Source organism: Sitophilus oryzae, unplaced genomic scaffold (genome assembly GCF_002938485.1).
Source record: "Sitophilus oryzae breed Bouriz unplaced genomic scaffold, Soryzae_2.0 scaffold_496_pilon_pilon, whole genome shotgun sequence".
Lineage (NCBI taxonomy): Eukaryota > Metazoa > Arthropoda > Insecta > Coleoptera > Curculionidae > Sitophilus > Sitophilus oryzae.
The window spans coordinates 545,044-565,676 of record NW_022147080.1 but is presented as its reverse complement, the minus strand read 5'-3'; the positions used below and the strand labels follow the sequence as shown (position 1 = coordinate 565,676).

At 35.0% G+C, this 20,633-nt stretch overlaps 1 protein-coding gene across 1 annotated transcript; it reads left to right on the top strand.

Annotated features, from left to right (window-relative positions):
* Positions 1 to 237: 237 nt before the first annotated feature.
* Positions 238 to 20,408, top strand: LOC115886781 (putative U5 small nuclear ribonucleoprotein 200 kDa helicase). The gene is made up of 23 exons (XM_030906065.1): positions 238 to 325; positions 400 to 563; positions 643 to 917; positions 972 to 1,121; positions 1,182 to 1,276; positions 1,332 to 1,581; positions 2,465 to 2,584; positions 2,650 to 2,865; positions 2,917 to 3,117; positions 3,465 to 3,852; positions 4,680 to 4,963; positions 5,016 to 5,242; positions 5,353 to 5,491; positions 8,781 to 10,080; positions 11,426 to 11,989; positions 13,187 to 13,583; positions 13,758 to 13,947; positions 14,003 to 14,166; positions 14,442 to 14,754; positions 16,930 to 17,158; positions 17,265 to 17,493; positions 17,551 to 17,793; positions 20,072 to 20,408. The coding sequence occupies exons 1-23, from the start codon at positions 281 to 283 to the stop codon at positions 20,309 to 20,311; spliced, it is 6,423 nt and encodes a 2,140-aa protein (XP_030761925.1). The 5' UTR covers positions 238 to 280; the 3' UTR covers positions 20,312 to 20,408.
* The last annotated feature ends 225 nt before the right edge of the window (positions 20,409 to 20,633 follow it).

The following is a 20,633-nucleotide window of genomic DNA, read 5'->3' as shown; positions in this document are numbered from 1 at the left end:
TTACGTTCTCATTTCTCATCTATCTTCTTAAAAATATTTGCTATATAGCAGCCGACAGTGTAACCAAGATTAAATATTATGTGCTAACAGCAGCTAACAGTCACAATTTGCAAAAGAAGAATATTTTTCTTCTTTTAAAAAATTGGGTCAAAAGTAAAGAAACTGACGCCGGATAGCCTTAGCGGCTGTGGTGAATGATTTGAATTTGTAAAAAGAAAAATACATGTTAACCTATTTGCGTTATTCTTTTTTTTTAGAGTAAATAAAATAAACGTTTGCAATGGCGGATGCTGCAGCAAGACAGCTCCAATACGAATACAAAGCCGTAAGTATATTATTAAGCCTTTTTAATTGTTTGAAAAGTTTTTAAAGCTTACTAAGATTAAGACTTTTTCGTAGAACTCCAATTTAGTTCTTCAAGCCGATGTTCGTCTAATCGAACGTAGAAGTCGCGATGAAGCCACCGGAGAAGTTATGTCCCTTGTGGGCAAATTATCAAACACGAAAATGGGCGATAGGGCTCAAAGAACCAAACCGGGTAAAGCGGAGGAACGTAAAGTTAAGTAAGTATCGTTTGGTGTAATATTGCATAATTTGGGAAAGCTCTACCTTAGCGTTCATTATATTTATTTGAAATTTTAGACGCCAAAAGCGAGATGAAGCTCAATATGACTTTGCAAGAATGAAAGGGGCAACTTTGTTATCTGAAGGCGTTGATGAAATGGTTGGGATTATTTACAAACCAAAAACACAAGAAACCCGACAAACTTATGAGGTTTTGTTAAGTTTTCTACAGGAAGCTTTAGGTGATCAGCCTCGGGATATAATATGTGGAGCTGCAGATGAGGTTCTCTCAGTTTTAAAAAATGATCGACTAAAAGAAAGAGAAAAGAAAAAAGAAACTGAACAACTGATTGGTAAGAAATAAAATATTTGATATATTAAAAGTAATATATTTTTATTTTTTTTAGGGCCTATTGCTGAAGAAAGATTTGCTTTACTAGTGAATTTAGGCAAAAAAATTACAGATTTTGGATCAGATGATGTAAAAGCTTCCGTTGGTGAAGAAAATATTGATGAGACTTATGGAATAAATGTTCAGTTTGAAGAATCAGAAGAAGGTATGTTTTTATATTTAATTAATGGAAACTTATATATAATAAAAATATACACTATTTTAGAGGATGATGAGGACATGTATGGAGAAGTCCGGGAAGAGTTGGATGAGGAAGAAGGTGAAGAGGCTAGAGAAGATGGGGCTATACATGCAGAAAATGTAAATATTCTAAATTTTTTCAAATAAGTTAGTTTTAATAAATTACTATTTTTAGCTTGGAGTGAGTGTTGAAGAATTGAAAAAGGAAAAGGCCCTTCACCCCATGGACATTGATGCCTATTGGCTTCAAAGGAAGCTGTCAAAGATTTACGATGATGCTATGGTGTCTCAAGCTAAAGCTACAGAAGTATTAAATGTGCTTCGTGATGCAACAGATGACAGGGAATTTGAAAACCAACTGGTTTTGTTATTAGGTTATGACTGTTTTGATTTTATAAAACAGTTAAAAAAACACCGCAAAATGAGTAAGTATAGAGAATTCAATAAATGTTGGCTTGCAAGCCATTAAATTTCTAATAAATATTGATTTGTTTGAAACTTAGAGCCCACTTTTTCCTTCTTCTATTCTCATATCCTTGTTTAAAAAGGACAGCACACTGTTGCATTGAGTCAACAAATTGGCTTATGTTGGTAGTCATGGCAGATTTTTCTTTTTAAATCTGATATTTATCATTTTCTATTTCATTAAATTTTTTTCTAACCTGACATTTTCAATTTTATTTCGATTTTTCATTCACAAATTTGTAACTAAATCTGCTTTTTGTTTAGTTAAAACAATTTTTCATTGCAATAAAATGTCAAGACCACTAAATACTCACAACTTGTCTTGTCACTACTCAATTATTTTGAACAGGAAAGAGTCATGGCGAGTCCATTTTGCCATTAAACAGCGTTAGAGAGGTTTTGTGGCATTTATTGAATATACATAATCTGTCAACGTGTTTCAGCTCCTCTCAGTTTCTGTTTAGTCTTTAGACTGAGTAGAATCTCATAAAAATTGAAGACTAATGTTAACCAATTAGAATTAACATTAACATTTTTATTAACATTACATTTTTCATTCAGAAAACTTGCTAATAACTTCATTTAATTAGAATTTGAGTAATAATCATAGACAAAGTAATAATGTATGTAGATATAAAAAAAATTGTATATGTATTGTGTCTAAAAGTGAAGTGAAAAATAAAAAATGAAAAGTCCAAGTAAATAGACTAGCCGTGGCAACATTGCGACGTGCATTCGTCGAATATTTTAATGACGTCTCCGCCAACTTTTATTGATTTTCCTATATTTGTATTTTTTAATCAATATTGAAGTATTAATTTTAATTTTAAAACTTGTTTTTAGTTTTGTATTGTACCCTTTTGGCAAAGTCTCAGAGTGAATCTGAACGTCAGAAAATCAAAGACAAAATGTCGGAAGATCCTAGCCTTAGTCGCATATTAAAACTTTTAGAAACAGGCAGAGGTAGGTTATTAGAATTATTTATTAAATAAAAATAAATGTATTATATGAATATTAATTATTCGCAGGTGAAGATGAAACTGGTGATGACGAAAAAACTTCCAGATCCAGAAAACGGAAACACAGTAGCGACGATGACGATGTTGATGATCATGAAAAGAAACAAGTAGCTGGAAACCGCAAACTTATCGATTTTGAAGATTTGCTTTTTGCTCAGGGTTCACATTTTATGGCGAATAAACGTTGCCAACTGCCAGATGGTTCTTTCAGAAAACAAAGAAAAGGTTAGTACATAATGATAATATTCTGTGTAATGTAAATTTTTCTCTTAATAGGTTATGAAGAGGTGCATGTCCCAGCATTAAAACAGAAACCTTTTGGCGAGAATGAGAAATTGCAGGCAATTGATCAGCTTCCAAAATATGTGCAACCAGTCTTTCATGGATTTAAAACGTTGAATCGTATTCAGAGTCGATTATATAAGGCTGCCTTGGAAGGAGACGAAAATATATTGCTTTGCGCACCTACTGGAGCAGGTGAGTACTAGGGATGGGACTTTTCCCCGATATATCGATATATCGAATAGCAATAGTTTTGTCTTTAAAATTATCTATATATCAAATGAATTTGAATATGTGTCGGTTGAATATTATAACAGTAGCGGAACGCAGCTCATAGTGGATTTTTCGATATATCGAATAACAATAGGTGGCTTCGAAATTATCGATACCTATTCATAGGTATCGATAATTATCGACATATCGATAACTAAAATATATCGGTGAATTTCGACAACTTATCGATAGGTATATCCGTTATCGGTCATTTCTAGTGATTACTAAGACTCAAGCTCCCATAAATTATTTTCGTTTTCATTTTACAGGAAAAACAAACGTAGCTCTGCTCACTATGATGCGCGAAATAGGCAAACACATCAATTCCGACGGTACGATCAACGCGGACGATTTCAAAATCATCTATATCGCCCCTATGCGCTCGCTCGTACAGGAAATGGTGGGAAATTTCGGTAAAAGACTGGCCAGTTACAACATAACGGTGCACGAACTGACCGGCGACCATCAGCTGACCAGAGAACAGATAGCCGAAGCTCAAGTGATCGTTTGCACACCCGAAAAATGGGACATCATTACCAGGAAAGGGGGAGAGAAAACGTTTACTTCGCTGGTACGGCTGATCATTATTGATGAAATCCATTTGTTGCACGATGAAAGAGGTCCGGTTTTGGAGGCTCTAGTTGCTAGAACGATCAGGTAGGGACGTCAAAGAATATCGATATATATTTTTTTAAATCGATATTTATTTCTAAAATGTCTATATTTTTCTAAAATATCGATACTGAAAGTATCGATATTTCGCATTTTCGGAAATTTCTTAAGCATATGAAGTACGGATATCAAAAATCAAGCATAAAAGTTCTTTAAATTTGAATTTTAAGATTGTATCAGTTTTCGTAAAATACGAGGATTTTATTATCGATGTTTTGTAAATTTATCGAAAATTAATTTATAAAACCAGAGGTTTGGTTTTAGAAACTTTCTAATAGGGATGTCAAAAAATATCGCCATAATAAATACTGGAAGTATCGATATTTGTTGTCTAGTATTAAACGTATTAAGCATAAAATTCCTTTAAAATTCAATTTTACGATTGTGTCAGTTTTCGATCAAATTCAAGGACTTTATTATCGACGTTTTGTCAATTTTTCGGGAACTTATTTGAAGAGAATTAAGAAATTACAGAGTTTTTTAGAAATTCTCTATAGAACTATGAAGTATAGATGTGAAAAACATCGACACGAGAAATATCTATATACGATATATACAATATTTATTTTTGACAAATAAATGTATTGAACATAAAAATTCTTTAAATTCGAGTTTACAAGTGAATTTTCGACAAAAGATGAAAGAACTTTAAAAAATTTTCAATGTTCTATCGGTTTCTCCGAAATTTAATAGAAATACTAGAGAGGTTTGGTTTTTGACGCCTCTATAGGACAATGAAGTAGGGAGGTCAAAAATTATCGATACTGCATGATGTGACTATTTTTTTCTGAAAATTGACATTTTACTATTAGGACTATCGAATCTACTCAAGAAGACGTCCGTCTAGTTGGATTATCTGCCACCCTGCCCAATTATCAAGACGTTGCCGCTTTTCTTCGCGTCAAACCTGATTCCGGACTGTTTTATTTCGATAACAGCTTCCGACCAGTGGCTTTAGAACAGCAATACATCGGCGTCACAGAGAAAAAGGCCACAAAACGCTGTCAAATAATGAACGAGATCGTTTACGAAAAAACAGTGGAGCACGCCGGAAAAAATCAAGTTTTGATTTTCGTCCATTCCAGAAACGAAACTGGTCGGTATATTTTGATAAATTAACAATTTAAAGTTAATTACATATTTTTTAGGTAAAACTGCAAGAGCTATTAGAGATATGTGTCTAGAAAAAGATACTTTAGGTCAGTTCCTTCGCGAAGGTTCGGCCTCCATGGAGGTACTACGAAGAGAAGCTGAACAAGTAAAAAATAATGAACTCAAAGATTTGTTACCATATGGTTTTGCTATTCATCATGCCGGTATGACCAGAGTGGACAGAACGTTGGTGGAAGATCTGTTTGGAGATAGGCACATTCAAGTAAGAATTTTCTATATTTCTTATGATATTTTATGATTATTGTTGTTTAAAAGGTCACTATGATGCCGTTTTTTTTTCAAATATAGATTAATGTTTCTTAATCTTTTAAGGTACTTGTATCTACCGCCACACTAGCCTGGGGTGTAAACTTACCAGCTCATACCGTAATTATCAAGGGTACTCAGATATATGACCCTACTAAAGGGCGTTGGGTGGAATTGGGGGCCTTGGATGTTTTGCAGATGTTAGGTAAGTTATTTTTTATTTTCATTTTAGCCTATTTTATGAAATAATAGAATACTGCATGATTGAATAAAAACAAAGTCAATGTAGGCATAGAAATAGCATTTATGCTCACGCCTTACTATCTATGAAATTCTTGATGGTGGCGATGGCGTTGAAAGTTTTTATTACAATTTTTTTATTTTTCTATTGCGACGTCTTTATTTGATCATAAACAAACATTTCTACATAATGCAATGGATACTATATATGTTTAAATTATGCAAGTAACCAACTAAAAATAATTATAATAGCATTTGATCGAAAAAAAAACGGTGTCAAAGACGGCTGAGGAATGAAAATCGATGATAATTTTGGCGAGGTCAATCCTCAACGCCAATTGACATAAAAATTGTCAAAAGTTAATTATATTTTAGACAGATTAACCCTCAACTGGCGTGGTGAATTTTTGTAACGCTTATGGCATGCTGGGGTCCGACGGAGCCCAATTTTTTTTTCGTATTAAAATACATTATGAAGAGATTTTATAAAAAGCTTGTTATTTTAACACTGTTTACAATATATTTAAACTTGTGAACAAACAGTTTCATTAATTTTCAACAAATTAATAAGAACAGACACAAAAATAAAGTAAAACGCATTTTTTAGGATTTTTTGACAACAGAAAATATAACTTAGCTAAGGAACCCATAGAAATTAAAAACATATATATTTTATGATTTTACCGTATCATTAAAAGTACAAACAACTGAAATGTGAAGCTAAAGTAATAAACATAAATTATTTTCAACAAAACTGCAAACCTTGAATGTGCATAACTTTTTCAAATACAGTTCATGCTAATATAGGATCTGCATTTGCCGCACATGGATCGTGCACATTTGATTCATGAGATTTTTGTTTTTTTGTCATTTCTTGACATATGGTTGCCATATACCACATCTCTTCCTTTTCTGGTATTAGATTATTCAATTTTCTCTTTTCTATAAGTAAGAGATTCAGAATCAGAGTTATGGTTACTCTTCGGAGAAAAATCAATGTCTCGATGGTCTTCATCTCACATAAGCCTCTTTAAGTTCATCAAACCACTTAATTAATGCTTCCTCAAAATTAACGTCCCAGTGAGGCACACTTTTTAGACTACCCACCATCATAATAATGTAACATTCTTGGCGTGATGGTGGCACACAGACCCCAATTAAACTTTAGTTTAGCCTCCGCTGATAGGAACAATAATTGATAAAATCAAGTGCGCCTTTAACAGTTGCATATTGGTACCCTAACTTAAAGGTAAATGGCGCGGCGAGGCCTAATTCTTAAACGTAAACATTTTACAGAGGTTTAAATAGTGCTTGGGGTTCGCTGGACACCACCACGCCAGTTGAGGGTTAAAAAAGGATAGAGATATTCTAGACACACAAATCTTTTTCCAAAAAAATTGTTTCCTGGAATTTTAAACTACAACATTGAAAAATTATTTTTACACAATATAAAAATAAATTACAACCTTAGGCGCCATTAAAAAATTAAGTAGAGAACGGGCCAAGTAACAGGCTGAGCTGACGTCTAAGTCTTGATCTCGCCAAAATTATCATCAATTATCATTCCACTGCCGTCTTCAACGCCTGTTTTTCGATTGTATGGTATTTGTTATATACTCTAGCGTATATTTTGGCATCACGTAGATTGCGATGTGTAATGTTATAATGACATGAAAAGACCTAAACTTATTAATTTGTCAATTTCTAACCTTACAAAATTCTAGGTCGTGCCGGTCGACCTCAGTACGACACCAAAGGAGAAGGTATACTTATAACTAATCATAGTGAGCTCCAATACTACTTGTCTTTACTCAATCAGCAGCTTCCCATCGAGTCCCAGCTTGTATCCAAACTACCCGACATGCTTAACGCCGAGATAGTTCTCGGTACAATTCAAAACGTTCGCGACGCTGTCACTTGGCTGGGATACACCTACCTTTACATCAGAATGCTACGTCAACCGTCACTGTATGGTATTACACATGATCAGATGAAACATGATCCATTATTAGAGCAGCATAGGGCTGATTTAGTACATACAGCCGCTATGCATTTAGACCGAAGCGGATTGGTGAAATATGACAGAAAACTTGGACAGTTTCAAGGAACGGAATTAGGAAGAATAGCTTCACAGTATTATTGTACTCACGAAACTATGATGACGTATAATCAACTTTTAAGACCCCATTTGAGTGACATTGATTTGTTTAGAGTGTTTTCTTTGTCAGGGGAGTTCAAAAATATAGCCGTTCGTGAAGGGGAACCCGGGGAATTACAGAAATTGATGGAAAGAGTCCCTATACCAATCAAGGAAAGTATGGAAGAGCCTAGTGCTAAGGTTAACGTGTTATTGCAAGCTTACATATCGCAATTGAAGCTGGAAAGTTTTGCGTTAATGTCCGATATGGTGTACGTCACTCAGTCTGCTTCACGACTTATTAGAGCGATATTCGAGCTTCCAACTTTGGCGTTAAAGTCTCCCATCACGATCATCATGTCTGATTTTTTTATCGCATTAAGGGTAGTGTTCAGTGTTTCATAAAATATGTCTTTGTCTTCATCGGTGGAGGGTTCAGTTGGAGCATAGCACTGTACAATTGTAAGATTTCTGACTTTGGTTTTGAATCCTGTTATCAGGATTCTGTCATTTATTGGATTCCATTCTATAAGGCTTTTGGTGAGGTTTTTAGTTATGAGAAGAGCCACTCCGTTTGCATGTTTTTCATTAGGTGGTTTACCAGAGTATAATAGTAATTCTCCTGAGGCTGAGTGATGTTCTCCAAAGCCGTTCCGACGCGACTCGCATATTCCCAAAATATCTAGACGATAGTTGTTCATTTCATGAATGATTTGTGCCAAACGAGTCGCTTCCAGCATAGTTTTGACGTTCCAATTACCAATTCTTGCCCGTTTTTTCGCGCCAATGTTCGTCATCGTAAGATCAATCCGGTTTTCTCTCTTTTCAGTTTCAGGAATCAATAGTTTTAAGATGGGCAGGGGATTAGCCTTCCGCATCCGGACGTCTAAGTCTTGACCTCGACAAAATTATCATCAATTATCATTCCCCTGCCGTCTTCAACGCCTGTTTTTCGATTGTATGGTATTTGTTATATTTGACATTACCGCGATACACATATAACTGTATACTCTAGCGTATATTTTGGCATCACGTAGATTGCGATGTGTAATGTTATAATGACATGAAAAGACCTAAACTTATTAATTTGTTAATTTCTAACCTTACAAAATTCTAGGTCGTGCCGGTCGACCTCAGTACGACACCAAAGGAGAAGGTATACTTATAACTAATCATAGTGAGCTCCAATACTACTTGTCTTTACTCAATCAGCAGCTCCCCATCGAGTCCCAGCTTGTATCCAAACTACCCGACATGCTTAACGCCGAGATAGTTCTCGGTACAATTCAAAACGTTCGCGACGCTGTCACTTGGCTGGGATACACCTACCTTTACATCAGAATGCTACGTCAACCGTCACTGTATGGTATTACACATGATCAGATGAAACATGATCCATTATTAGAGCAGCATAGGGCTGATTTAGTACATACAGCCGCTATGCATTTAGACCGAAGCGGATTGGTGAAATATGACAGAAAACTTGGACAGTTTCAAGGAACGGAATTAGGAAGAATAGCTTCACAGTATTATTGTACTCACGAAACTATGATGACGTATAATCAGCTTTTAAGACCCCATTTGAGTGACATTGATTTGTTTAGAGTGTTTTCTTTGTCAGGGGAGTTCAAAAATATAGCCGTTCGTGAAGGGGAACCCGGGGAATTACAGAAATTGATGGAAAGAGTCCCTATACCGATCAAGGAAAGTATGGAAGAGCCTAGTGCTAAGGTTAACGTGTTATTGCAAGCTTACATATCGCAATTGAAGCTGGAAAGTTTTGCGTTAATGTCCGATATGGTGTACGTCACTCAGTCTGCTTCACGACTTATTAGAGCGATATTCGAGATTGTTTTACATCGGGGATGGGCTCAGCTTGCTGATAAAGTCTTGACCTTATGTAAAATGGTTGATAAGAGGATGTGGCAGTCCATGTCACCTCTGAGGCAGTTTAAGAAAATGCCCGAAGAAATAGTGAAGAAGATCGAGAAAAAGTACTTCCCTTGGGAAAGGTTATATGATTTGGGACCCAACGAAATAGGCGAATTAATCCGTGTACCGAAACTTGGCAAAACTATCCACAAATACGTTCATCAGTTTCCTAAACTTGAACTGTCCACCCATATACAACCAATAACCAGGTCCATGTTGAAGGTGGAGTTGACTATCACGCCGGACTTTCAGTGGGACGAGAAATTGCACGGTAACGCTGAGGCCTTTTGGGTTTTCGTCGAGGATGTCGACTCGGAGGTGATACTGCATCACGAGTATTTCTTGCTGAAATCGAAATACTGCGAAGACGAGCACTTGATCAAGTTCTTCGTGCCCATTTTCGAGCCGCTGGCGCCTCATTATTTCCTCAGGATCGTCTCAGATCGTTGGATTGGGGCGGAGACGCAGTTACCGGTTTCATTCAAGTGAGTATTGTTTTGGTACATTTGAACTACTGCTGTTTAAAGGTCTGTACGACGATCGTTTAACGTTACATCATCGTTATTTGTCAAAAATATGTTTTAGAGTGTGTCTGAGATCACTTCATATTGTTTAAAAAATTTCAAGTACGTTCCGAAATTAGTAATAGAGCGCATTCCGAAGTTAGTAGTTTTAAATAGGTATATTTGGTCTTTATTCATTTTTGTTGTGTTTCAATTTAGAATTTTAGGCGCACGTATCAGTTTTGTCTACAGTTTATTTTGTCACGTTTGCAAGTGAGAGAAAGAGTACGACAATGTATGACTGAACGTTGAACGATCGTTGTACAGACTATATTATGTATAAAGCGTTGAACAAAAAAAACAGGAGTATATCAACAAGTTGGCAAGACAGTGTGACTGATTAGACTTATTGATCAGTGGCGATTTCTTTTAAATCAAGATTTTTCTTTCAAAATACAAGCTGTATAGAAAAGTCAATAGTTGACATGCACATGATTAAAATATTTAAAGACTGAATGTTGCAATGTTGCCACTTTTTTAACTCTCACTTATACAAAGATTTTTTTATATCTACATTATTACTTTATGTAGATATAAAAAAATCTATTACTATTATTACACAAACCATTTTTAATCAAATGAAGTAATTTACAAGTTTTCGGAATGAAAGCTGAAAAATGTAAAGTTCTAATTGGTTAACAATAGTCTTTTAAGAGGTTCTACTTAAAGTCTTACAATATTTTTACCTCTCTAATGCAGTTTAACGACAAAAGGGGGTCGATATATCTCTTTCCTCTTCAAAATAATTGAGAAGAGACGAGACAAGTTACTGATTCCGACTATTTCGTGGTTTTGACATTTTATTGCAATAAAAATCTATATAACATTTTTAACTAAACAAAACGCAGATTTAGTTTCGATTTGCCAAAGAAAGCTCAGAATCAAATTGAAAATGACAAATATCAGATTTACAAAGAAAGATCTCTTGATAACTGGCAACATTAGCCATGACTACCAACATAAAGTTTTTTTATCGGTCAAATCATTAACTTGATGCGAAAGCGTGCTGTCTTTTTTTAACCAGGATATAGGATTATAAGAAAAAGGAAAAAGTGCGCTCTCTAAGATTTAGACGAAATTTTATTTATTAGAAATTTCATTTGGTAATAATTTCGACGTATTTGATGATGTGCACGCATACTTTTATTGATTTCTCTGTAGTTTCCGTCTTTATCCTTCGAATATAAAAATAATACTTGACTATTTTCTCAGTTTTTTTTTGTTCACTGATTATACAACATACATAAATGTTTTTTTTTCTACTTAGACACTTGATTCTACCCGAGAAGAACTTCCCTCCCACCGAACTTCTCGACTTGCAACCTCTACCCATCACAGCCCTAAGAAACGAGAAATACGAGTCCCTATACACCGATAAATTCCCCCAGTTCAACCCCATCCAAACGCAAGTCTTCAACTCGGTCTACAACGGCGACGACAACATCTACATAGGCGCTCCCACAGGCTCGGGCAAAACCACAATTGCTGAATTTGCAGTTCTCCGCCTGTTCGAGAAGAACCCCGACGGCAAATGCGTCTATTTGGTGCCCAAAGATGCCCTGGCCGAACTCATATTCGCCGATTGGCATCACAAGTTCGGACAGAACCTGGGCAAGAGGGTGGTGTTGTTAACGGGTGAGACGGGTACCGACTTGAAGCTGCTGGCCAAGGGTCAGATCGTGATTACGACGGCGGAGAAGTGGGACGTGCTGTCCAGGAGATGGAAACAGAGGAAGAACGTGCAGAATGTGAATTTGTTCATTGTGGACGAGTTGCATTTGATTGGTGGTGAAGATGGGCCTGTTATAGAAGTCGTCTGTTCCAGAATGAGGTATGTTAGAAGCTTACTTCGTTTTTTTTATTGCTGATTATTTATTTTTCCAAAAATACATAGAGGCACTATTATGAGTATAGAAACAGTGTCACATAATCCAAAACAAAAAAAGTATTAACAGTTAGCAGCATATACATACCGGGTGTTTTTCAAAAGTAACTCGCTCTTATAACTTTTTTAAATAAAAAAACGAGGTTTGGTCTGTATGTATATGATATAAATCTGGATTGATTGGCGTATTCAATTAGTTTCGGAAAACTTCTTTAAAAATTTCAACTAACTTCCTGTTTCACCGGAAATCACTATAACTTTTGATTTTTAATTGGTTCGCCCTCGGTACATATTTAATTTATTTGATAGGATCATATGTGAACTTTTGACATCTTCGCCTGAAAAACAGTATTTTAAATTTCAATCTAGAGCGCCATGGATGTGATAAAACCACTAATATTTAATCAAGGGGCCTTGGAAAAATGGATTTGATTGTCTAATGTTTTTCATAACTTTTCCTGACCAGTTTAAATATACCCAAATCGTATTTTTAATCATAACTCAAAATTTTAAAATGGAATGATGGTAGCTTAGTAGCATATTTTTGGAAAAAGCATTTTTCAATGAATAATTTGGTACCAAACACATGGTATTTCGTGTCAAATTGTCATTATGAATTCAGCCATTGCTCTGTAGATTGACATTTTAAATACAATTTTTTTAACCGAAAATGTCAAAAGTTGACATATGGGATTATTCTGATTGTCATTTTCAATAGAATAAAGTAAAAAATATCGAGGATACCTTTTAAAAATCAAAAGTTGTAGACATGTCAGATAAAACAGGAAGTGACCCAATAGAATTGAATACGTCAATCGATCCTGTTTTATGTCATATACTAAACTACCAATTCTCGTTTTTTTCGTTTGAAAAAATAAAAACTTATAGGAGTGAGCCACACCCTATTATTACTAGTTGAAAAACACCCCGTGTACAGAAATACAAATATATAAATAAAAAATTCTAGACCTGGCAACTATGGATTATGTATCAAGATGTTACTTAACGCTCACAGAATTACTTTTTAGTAATTTATAATAGCTTACTTCGTGTGTTTCTTATGACCGATTCTGTACCAACCTAGAACTCTACAGTTCATGTGCAGATGAAGAAAATTTTTCCAAAAAATGTACTTTTTTATAGATATATCTCGTCTCAAATCGAGAAACCAATCAGAATCGTAGCCCTCAGCGCTTCACTCACCGACTACAAAGATGTAGCTCAGTGGCTGGGTTGCAACACCAACGCCACCTTCAATTTCCATCCCAGCGTACGACCGGTACCACTCGAATTCCATGTGCAAGGCTTCAATTTAACCCATAATGCCTCAAGACTCATCGCCATGGGTAAACCAGTGTACAATACTATCGTCAGGCATAGTCCACATAAGCCTGTTATAATATTTGTGCCTACTAGGAAGCAGGCCAGGCTTACAGCTATAGATTTATTGACTTATGCTGCTTCAGAAGGTCAGTCCAATAAGTTTTTCCATGCTGAAGAAGAGGACATCAAACCGTTCTTGGATAGGATGACTGATAAAGTAAGATAATGTTTTTATTATTTTGTTAAAGGTTGAAATAACCTCTTGTACATTTGAACTACTCTCAGATAAACATCTTTTTATATATGTCTACGATTGCTCTAACATCTTGTACGTTTACATAAGTTACGCTGTTAATACTACTGTTAATAATCAAATTTATTCTTTTTCTAGACTTTGAAAGAAACTTTATCACAAGGAGTAGCGTACATGCACGAAGGTCTTACCGCTGCAGATCTACGTTTAGTGGAACAATTATTCGACTCTGGAGCAGTGCAAATAGCCGTAGTCACTCGCGATTTATGTTGGGCAGTCAATATATTCGCTTATTTGGTCATCATCATGGACACGCAATTTTTCAATGGTAAAATCAAATATTTTATATTTTTTTCTCAATTTAATAACAATTTTTTTTGCAGGAAAAATTCACGCCTATGAAGATTATCCTATCACTGACGTTTTACAAATGGTCGGTAGAGCAAACAGGCCTCTGGAAGACGACGATGCCAAATGCGTGCTGATGTGTCAGTCCTCAAAGAAAGATTTCTTTAAGAAATTCTTGAGCGATCCTTTACCTGTGGAAGTAAGTCTTTCAACATTTTTTATGATCAAGAACAAATAGATCAAAGTTTTTTTAACAAATTGTATAACTTTTAATATATAGTTTTTCTCAAATAACTATTCCCATTATGGCGGAACACTGTTTTTTAATGTAATACCAGTATTACCTCAGAATTACCTACTACTTACTGTCGCTTCTATATAGCTAAGGTATTCTGTGGTCTATTCAAGATATCAAATGTTAAAAAGGGAAAATTTTAGTGATTTCTTCATTAACTCATCATAAATTATTTTCAGAGTCATTTGGACCACAGATTACATGACCACTTCAACGCCGAAATCGTAACAAAAACTATCGAGAACAAACAGGACGCTGTCGATTACCTAACCTGGACGTTCCTCTACAGGCGTCTCACGCAGAATCCCAATTACTACAATTTACAGGGCGTCAGTCACAGGCATTTATCCGATCATCTCTCTGAACTGGTTGAGAACACTCTGTCAGATTTGGAACAGTCTAAATGCATCAGTATCGAAGAAGAAATGGACTGCGTGCCTTTGAATTTGGGCATGATCGCTGCCTATTATTACATCAATTATACTACCATTGGTAAGTCAGATATAGTTGGATTTATTAAAAATACTGCATGATAATAAGTGAGATAATAAGGTACGTTCAGAAATTAGTAATGAGCGCGTTCCGATTTTATTACTTCGGTATGTTTGATTTTTATGCATTTTGTGTTTCAAGCTATAATTTTTGGCGCACGTTAGTAATAAACATTTGTTACAAACGAGTTCGAATTTTGTTTGACAGCGCAATTGATTACTGATCTTGACACTAATATCTTAAAGGTTCATAACAACAAAAATCAAATGTCAGTTGCTAGAAGCTATGATTGTTGTACAAACTTTAATTTCTAATTAGTAAAAATTTAAAGCTTAAAATAAAATAATCTGTAGAGTTTAGACTATTTTTTTACTTGTTCTGGTTTGGTCTAATATTATAGCTGAGTATTTTTCACATGCAACAGCAGTTAAAGTCTATTCAATGAATCAGGGAGGATTTTGACAGACGACATACAAAAAATGACAGAAAATATAATTTGCCTGTGAATGAAAATGACAGACACCACTGTCACCGTCAAGGATCCTCCCCTTGGGCGGATTATACTTTGCTAGGCGATCCCCAACATTAGGTTGTATCCTTGTTAATATGTTAACTAGTTATTCAGCGTGAGTTAGCTCTGGGAGTTCACTGATAAATGGCTACGAGAATTGCATCGCGGGTCTTTCAAAAATTTAAATTACTAATTAAATGGGACAATCGCAAGAACGGTAAACTAATAAGAATTAGTAACCTATAGTCTGTCCAACGAGAAGATCCTTGACAGTGATAGATGTGTCTGTCATTTTAATTTCAAAGTAGTTTATTTTATTTTACAAAGAAATAAGTTGGTACAACGTTGGTACGCATAGCAGGAAATTAATATATTATGTATTTAAAATTTGACTGACAAGTAACTTCAGAATATTGTGAAAAAAACTGAATAAAACTGAAAAAATGTAATCGAGTTATTTTATTTAATAAAAAACGGTATGTGTTAATACAAAACAAACAAAAACAAGACACCACATACCAAAAAATATAAAAAAGAACTATTTCTTACTTTCAAGCTTTATGAAACTTCTCGCATTTATGATTATATTTATCAATATAACTTATGTACAAATACAAATTTGTAATATTCCGCAGGAATAAATAAAACAACATAAATAAAACAAACTATTTTATTAATAATAACACCAAATTTTATACCTCACAGGTTGATTAATTAACTTTAATCTTAATTTTTTTAAACCAGTACCTTTTGACATTATTTTTCTGCAGTACTAAAATCCATTATTTACCTATCGTGTGATGTCGATATTTTACAGCTACTCCAGTGTTTAGTATGGTCCTTCTACCATACCATATTCGAGATGCACTTATCTACGACGAGATGGTATACGAACTTTATTGATGGTAACTTTATTGGTGTTTAAGACTTTCTGCCTGGGCAGCGAGTATTAACCATAAACTGTGCTCTGGGTCTACAGTTAATTTTCACTCGATTTTTCCTCCACTTGACTTCAAAAGACACAAAACACACGTAATAATACTAATCAAAATGCAGGGTATTTAACAAAAGTTGACACAAAATTATAACCTATAATTTTGCAAGACTTTGACAAGCGTCAAAAATGACAAAAATCTAAAGGCGAGTTCATACGCATCGGCGTCCGTTTGTCGTTCATCGTTCCGTCAAACCAATAAAATTGAAATACGGTCTGTCATTTTTTAAATAAACCAATAAAACTAGATAAAAACAACAAGACACGACGCATGACGGATTTATATTTAAACCCATCCATAGATAACTTAAAAATTATTAGAAACTTTTTTTAGTAAAATAAATAGATTGGTATGGGACGTCATCTGCTTTTCTTCTGTCATCGTCTGTCGAAATCTTACCTGAGAAAAAAAACAGAGTATAATAAGTTTACCGTTCTTGCGAATTAGTTTACCGTTCTTGCGATTGTCCCACTTAATTAGAAATTCAAATTTTTGAAAGACCTGCGGTGCAATTCTCGTAGCCATCTGTCAGTGAACTCCCAGAACTAACTAACGCTGAATAGCTAGTTAATATATAAACAAGGGTTATATTAATTTAAATCGGAATAGTGTAATATATTAATAGTGAATGAATAAAGTATTATCATTATTACTGATTACGACTTTCAGAACTGTTCAGCTTATCGTTAAACAGCAAAACAAAGATAAGGGGGCTGTTAGAAATCATATCATCGGCTGCAGAATACGAAGACATTCCAGTAAGACATCGCGAGGATAATATTTTGAGACAGTTAGCTCAAAAGTTGCCCAACAAGCTAACCTCGGTATCTGGAGGACAACCGAAGTTCAACGATCCTCACGTTAAAACCAATTTACTTTTACAAGCCCATTTATGCAGGTAATAAAATATTATATTATTATTAGGTTATGCTGTTGTAATGAGTGATTCTTTGAATGTTTCTTTCATATATATGTGATTGATTGTTGTATTATCATTTATATAGGCTACAGTTGAGTGCAGAACTACAGGGTGATACGGAAATAGTCTTAGCCAAAGCCATAAGATTAATCCAAGCCTGCGTCGACGTACTAAGTTCAAACGGTTGGCTATCACCAGCTGTAGCCGCCATGGAATTGGCTCAAATGGTTACGCAAGCCATGTGGAGCAAAGATTCCTATCTTAAACAACTACCCTACTTCACACAGGACATTATCAAAAGATGTACAGACAAGGTAAACACATTTAAATAATAAATTAACGATTTTTTTTCATTTAAAATTTGATTATAGAGCGTGGAGACTGTTTTTGATATAATGGAACTGGAAGATGAAGACAGAACGAAACTTTTGGGTCTGACAGATAGTCAGATGGCTGATGTAGCGAGATTTTGCAACAGATATCCTAACATTGAGCTGACCTACGAGGTGTTGGATAAGGATAAAATCCATTCAGGATCGTCTGTTCATGTAGCCGTTCAACTAGACAGAGAAGATGAAGTCAATGGCCCAGTGATTGCACCATTTTTCCCACAGGTATTGTATTTTATGGTTTAAAAATTGGCTGTGAATTTTACCTTTTATGATAATTTACACGTTTAGGTTATGCTGTTGTAATGAGTGATTCTTTTCACAGTTAACCTGTCCGTGATATTTTAATTACTGCCACTTTTAACCTTTGGTTGTCATGCTACTCTTGTAGTTTTCTATATTAACTAGGGAATTCTTTCTCATAGATATATACTAATTTAAACTCACGATAAAATACTTAACGAATTTATTTTTTCTCACTCTGTACACACAATTTATGCAATACTATTACTCTAACTTTTCTGGCACCTTCGCCAATTAATTCACATTTTAAAACGCGGTATTATCAAGCTTCAAACTGTCTTTGAAGACAGTTGACTGCCGAGCGCGGGCTTTATATACTCTACTGACTGTTTCTCGAACCTTCTGTAATTTTCGATACTTTTCTGCCATCTACTAGTAAATTTTATTGTCTGATTCGCTTACTTGTCGACTTGATTAAGAGATGGCGCCTAAAAATGTCTTTTACTTTCTGGTGAATTCGCCAGGTTTCTCAATACACGCTGCGGTTTAGTTTTCCACATACACCTTAACAAAATTATCTCTAAATTTTTTTGTTTTTTAAATTAGTGTTTAATCGTAAATACATGATTAATAGATAAAAGTAACTTCTACCACAGATTAAATAAAATTGTTTTTTATGACAATGTGCAAACGAGTAAAATTTCCTGTGCGCAAAAATAAACTCGCGTAAAATAACAATAAACAGCGTAATAGAGAGATATCGCTAAACCGAATAGCGTGCATGAACGTTAATAAGGCCAGGTGTTATTTCCTTTACGTGAGGTGGTATTAACTCTCTTCATTTATAGTTATCGGATCGGAAAGAATTCTGTTCGCGTCGCGTCCGCTATTTAAACTTAACCTAACTTTGAATTTAAAACTTTGAAATTGTTTTGTTTACTAGGTATTTTAAAACTAAAGGGCTAAGTGCTTATTTCCAGTGCTTTATTGTTCAACGTCTGCCAGTGGGTTTAGGGCAACAAGCAACAAATTCTCTTAGAAGGGCTAAGTCGTCATCTGCTGTAAACCTAAGCCTCTTTGTAGGTTCTTTAATATTGGAAGAGATGGAATCCATATTTTGGGCCATATTTATTTAATTAAAACTAATCCCAGCTACTTAAATATCAAATTACCTAATAAAACTAAAGTAATAATTCAAAACAATTCAAACATAACCTAAAATAAAAGATCTCGCCGGCCGGTCCCGGTTGTCAAATACCCGCACATGTCCATTTAAGCAATTTTTAAACGTTATTTAGAAATAGCGCTTGGTGTAATTGATCCAAATTACGTCAGGCGGTAACGTTATTAGCGGGCGTTGCGTTAAAAATTGACTCGCGCATATCGTAACCATGATAAGGTACGCATAAATACTGCAAGACGCTATTCGGTTTTCCGATATCTCTTTAATAACTGTGCCGGTCAGGCGCTGTGCACAATTTTAGAGGCCATAGGTGGGCGTGCTATGTGCGCAAACTAGTAACCTAATTAGTGCCCGATTCCGAAAATTGGAAGTACGAAAAACGATAAAGAAAAAACAAAGTTTATAATCTGTATAATCTGTGCTTCTACTCACTCTACTAACATTAAAAATAATAGATAATATATAAAAGAAAGTTAAAAATCACAAGATTGAACTAGAAGCATTCTACTTGAACGAGCTAATTCTGTGCATACGGCGCGTAATAGTACGAGAGCTAGCAACGTCTGGAAAACAAGTATTTTAAAGTTTACTCCGAGCCGGTATTGAACTCTGGACTTCTCGCTTTATAGGCTGAACGTTTTCGCGCCACGCTATGGAGACTTGTTCGATTTATATTCAATACTAGTATTTAACGGAATAAATAGAAAAAAATGTAGGATCTTCTTTCGATGCGGAGTAATGAACGCAACGTCTATCGGCAGCCAGACGACTCGCACGCTTTTCCAGAGAGCATAGCAAAAGATATATTAAAGAGCCAGCTTTCTTAAAATACTTTCTCGAAAACGTTACTAGCTCTTAGACTATAATGCAATACTGCCCATGTTAATCTTATGGTGTTATAGGATTTTCGACTTCACGACTAATGGCGGATGTTATAGCCATTCAGAATTTTATTTTTAAACTGTTAACAGCTTTGACTACTTTTATTTCACTGTGACACTATTAGAAGCAGTAATTTTCGGCCTATTCTCTACATAATACATTTTGTCAGTATCTAATATAATAAATTAATTTCAGAAACGTGAAGAAGGTTGGTGGGTAGTTATCGGTGACCCAAAAAGCAATTCTCTCTTATCTATCAAAAGGCTGACGTTACAGCAGAAGGCCAGGGTAAAACTGGACTTCGTAGCACCCAGTCCGGGCCATCACAGCTACACCCTGTATTTCATGAGCGACGCTTACCTGGGATGCGATCAAGAGTACAAGTTCTCCATCGAAGTTGGCGACTTTGAGTCGAGCGCCAGCGACTCTGACTAGTTTATTATTTAGAAATTAAGTGAAATATATATGCATTTGTATTTTATTTCGTTCTTTGTAAACTAAAAATATATAAGAATATAGGGATAGTAATTAAGAAAGCCGTTTTTTATTTTATGTGTGTAACTTACAGTACGTTTGTCCGTTCTGTAGCTACGGGATATCCGTGAGAGGGGAAATGATATTCTCTCGATGTTCTTCGTAAAAAATTAGACGACGCTTCCCATAAATAAAAATTCGACAAATTTGCAAGTAGCCAATAAAATGAGTGGGCGGAGCGATTTGCGGTGACGTACTCGTCAAGTCGACGTATAAAATATAT

Excerpts from the sequence above, each read along its gene's own strand:
- LOC115886781 (XM_030906065.1), top strand. The coding sequence starts at position 281 with ATGGCGGATGCTGCAGCAAGACAGCTCCAATACGAATACAAAGCC. Across the intron at positions 5,492-8,780 it reads GGATGTTTTGCAGATGTTAG|GTCGTGCCGGTCGACCTCAG; the intron begins GTAAGTTATTTT and ends ACAAAATTCTAG. Across the intron at positions 14,167-14,441 it reads GCGATCCTTTACCTGTGGAA|AGTCATTTGGACCACAGATT; the intron begins GTAAGTCTTTCA and ends AATTATTTTCAG.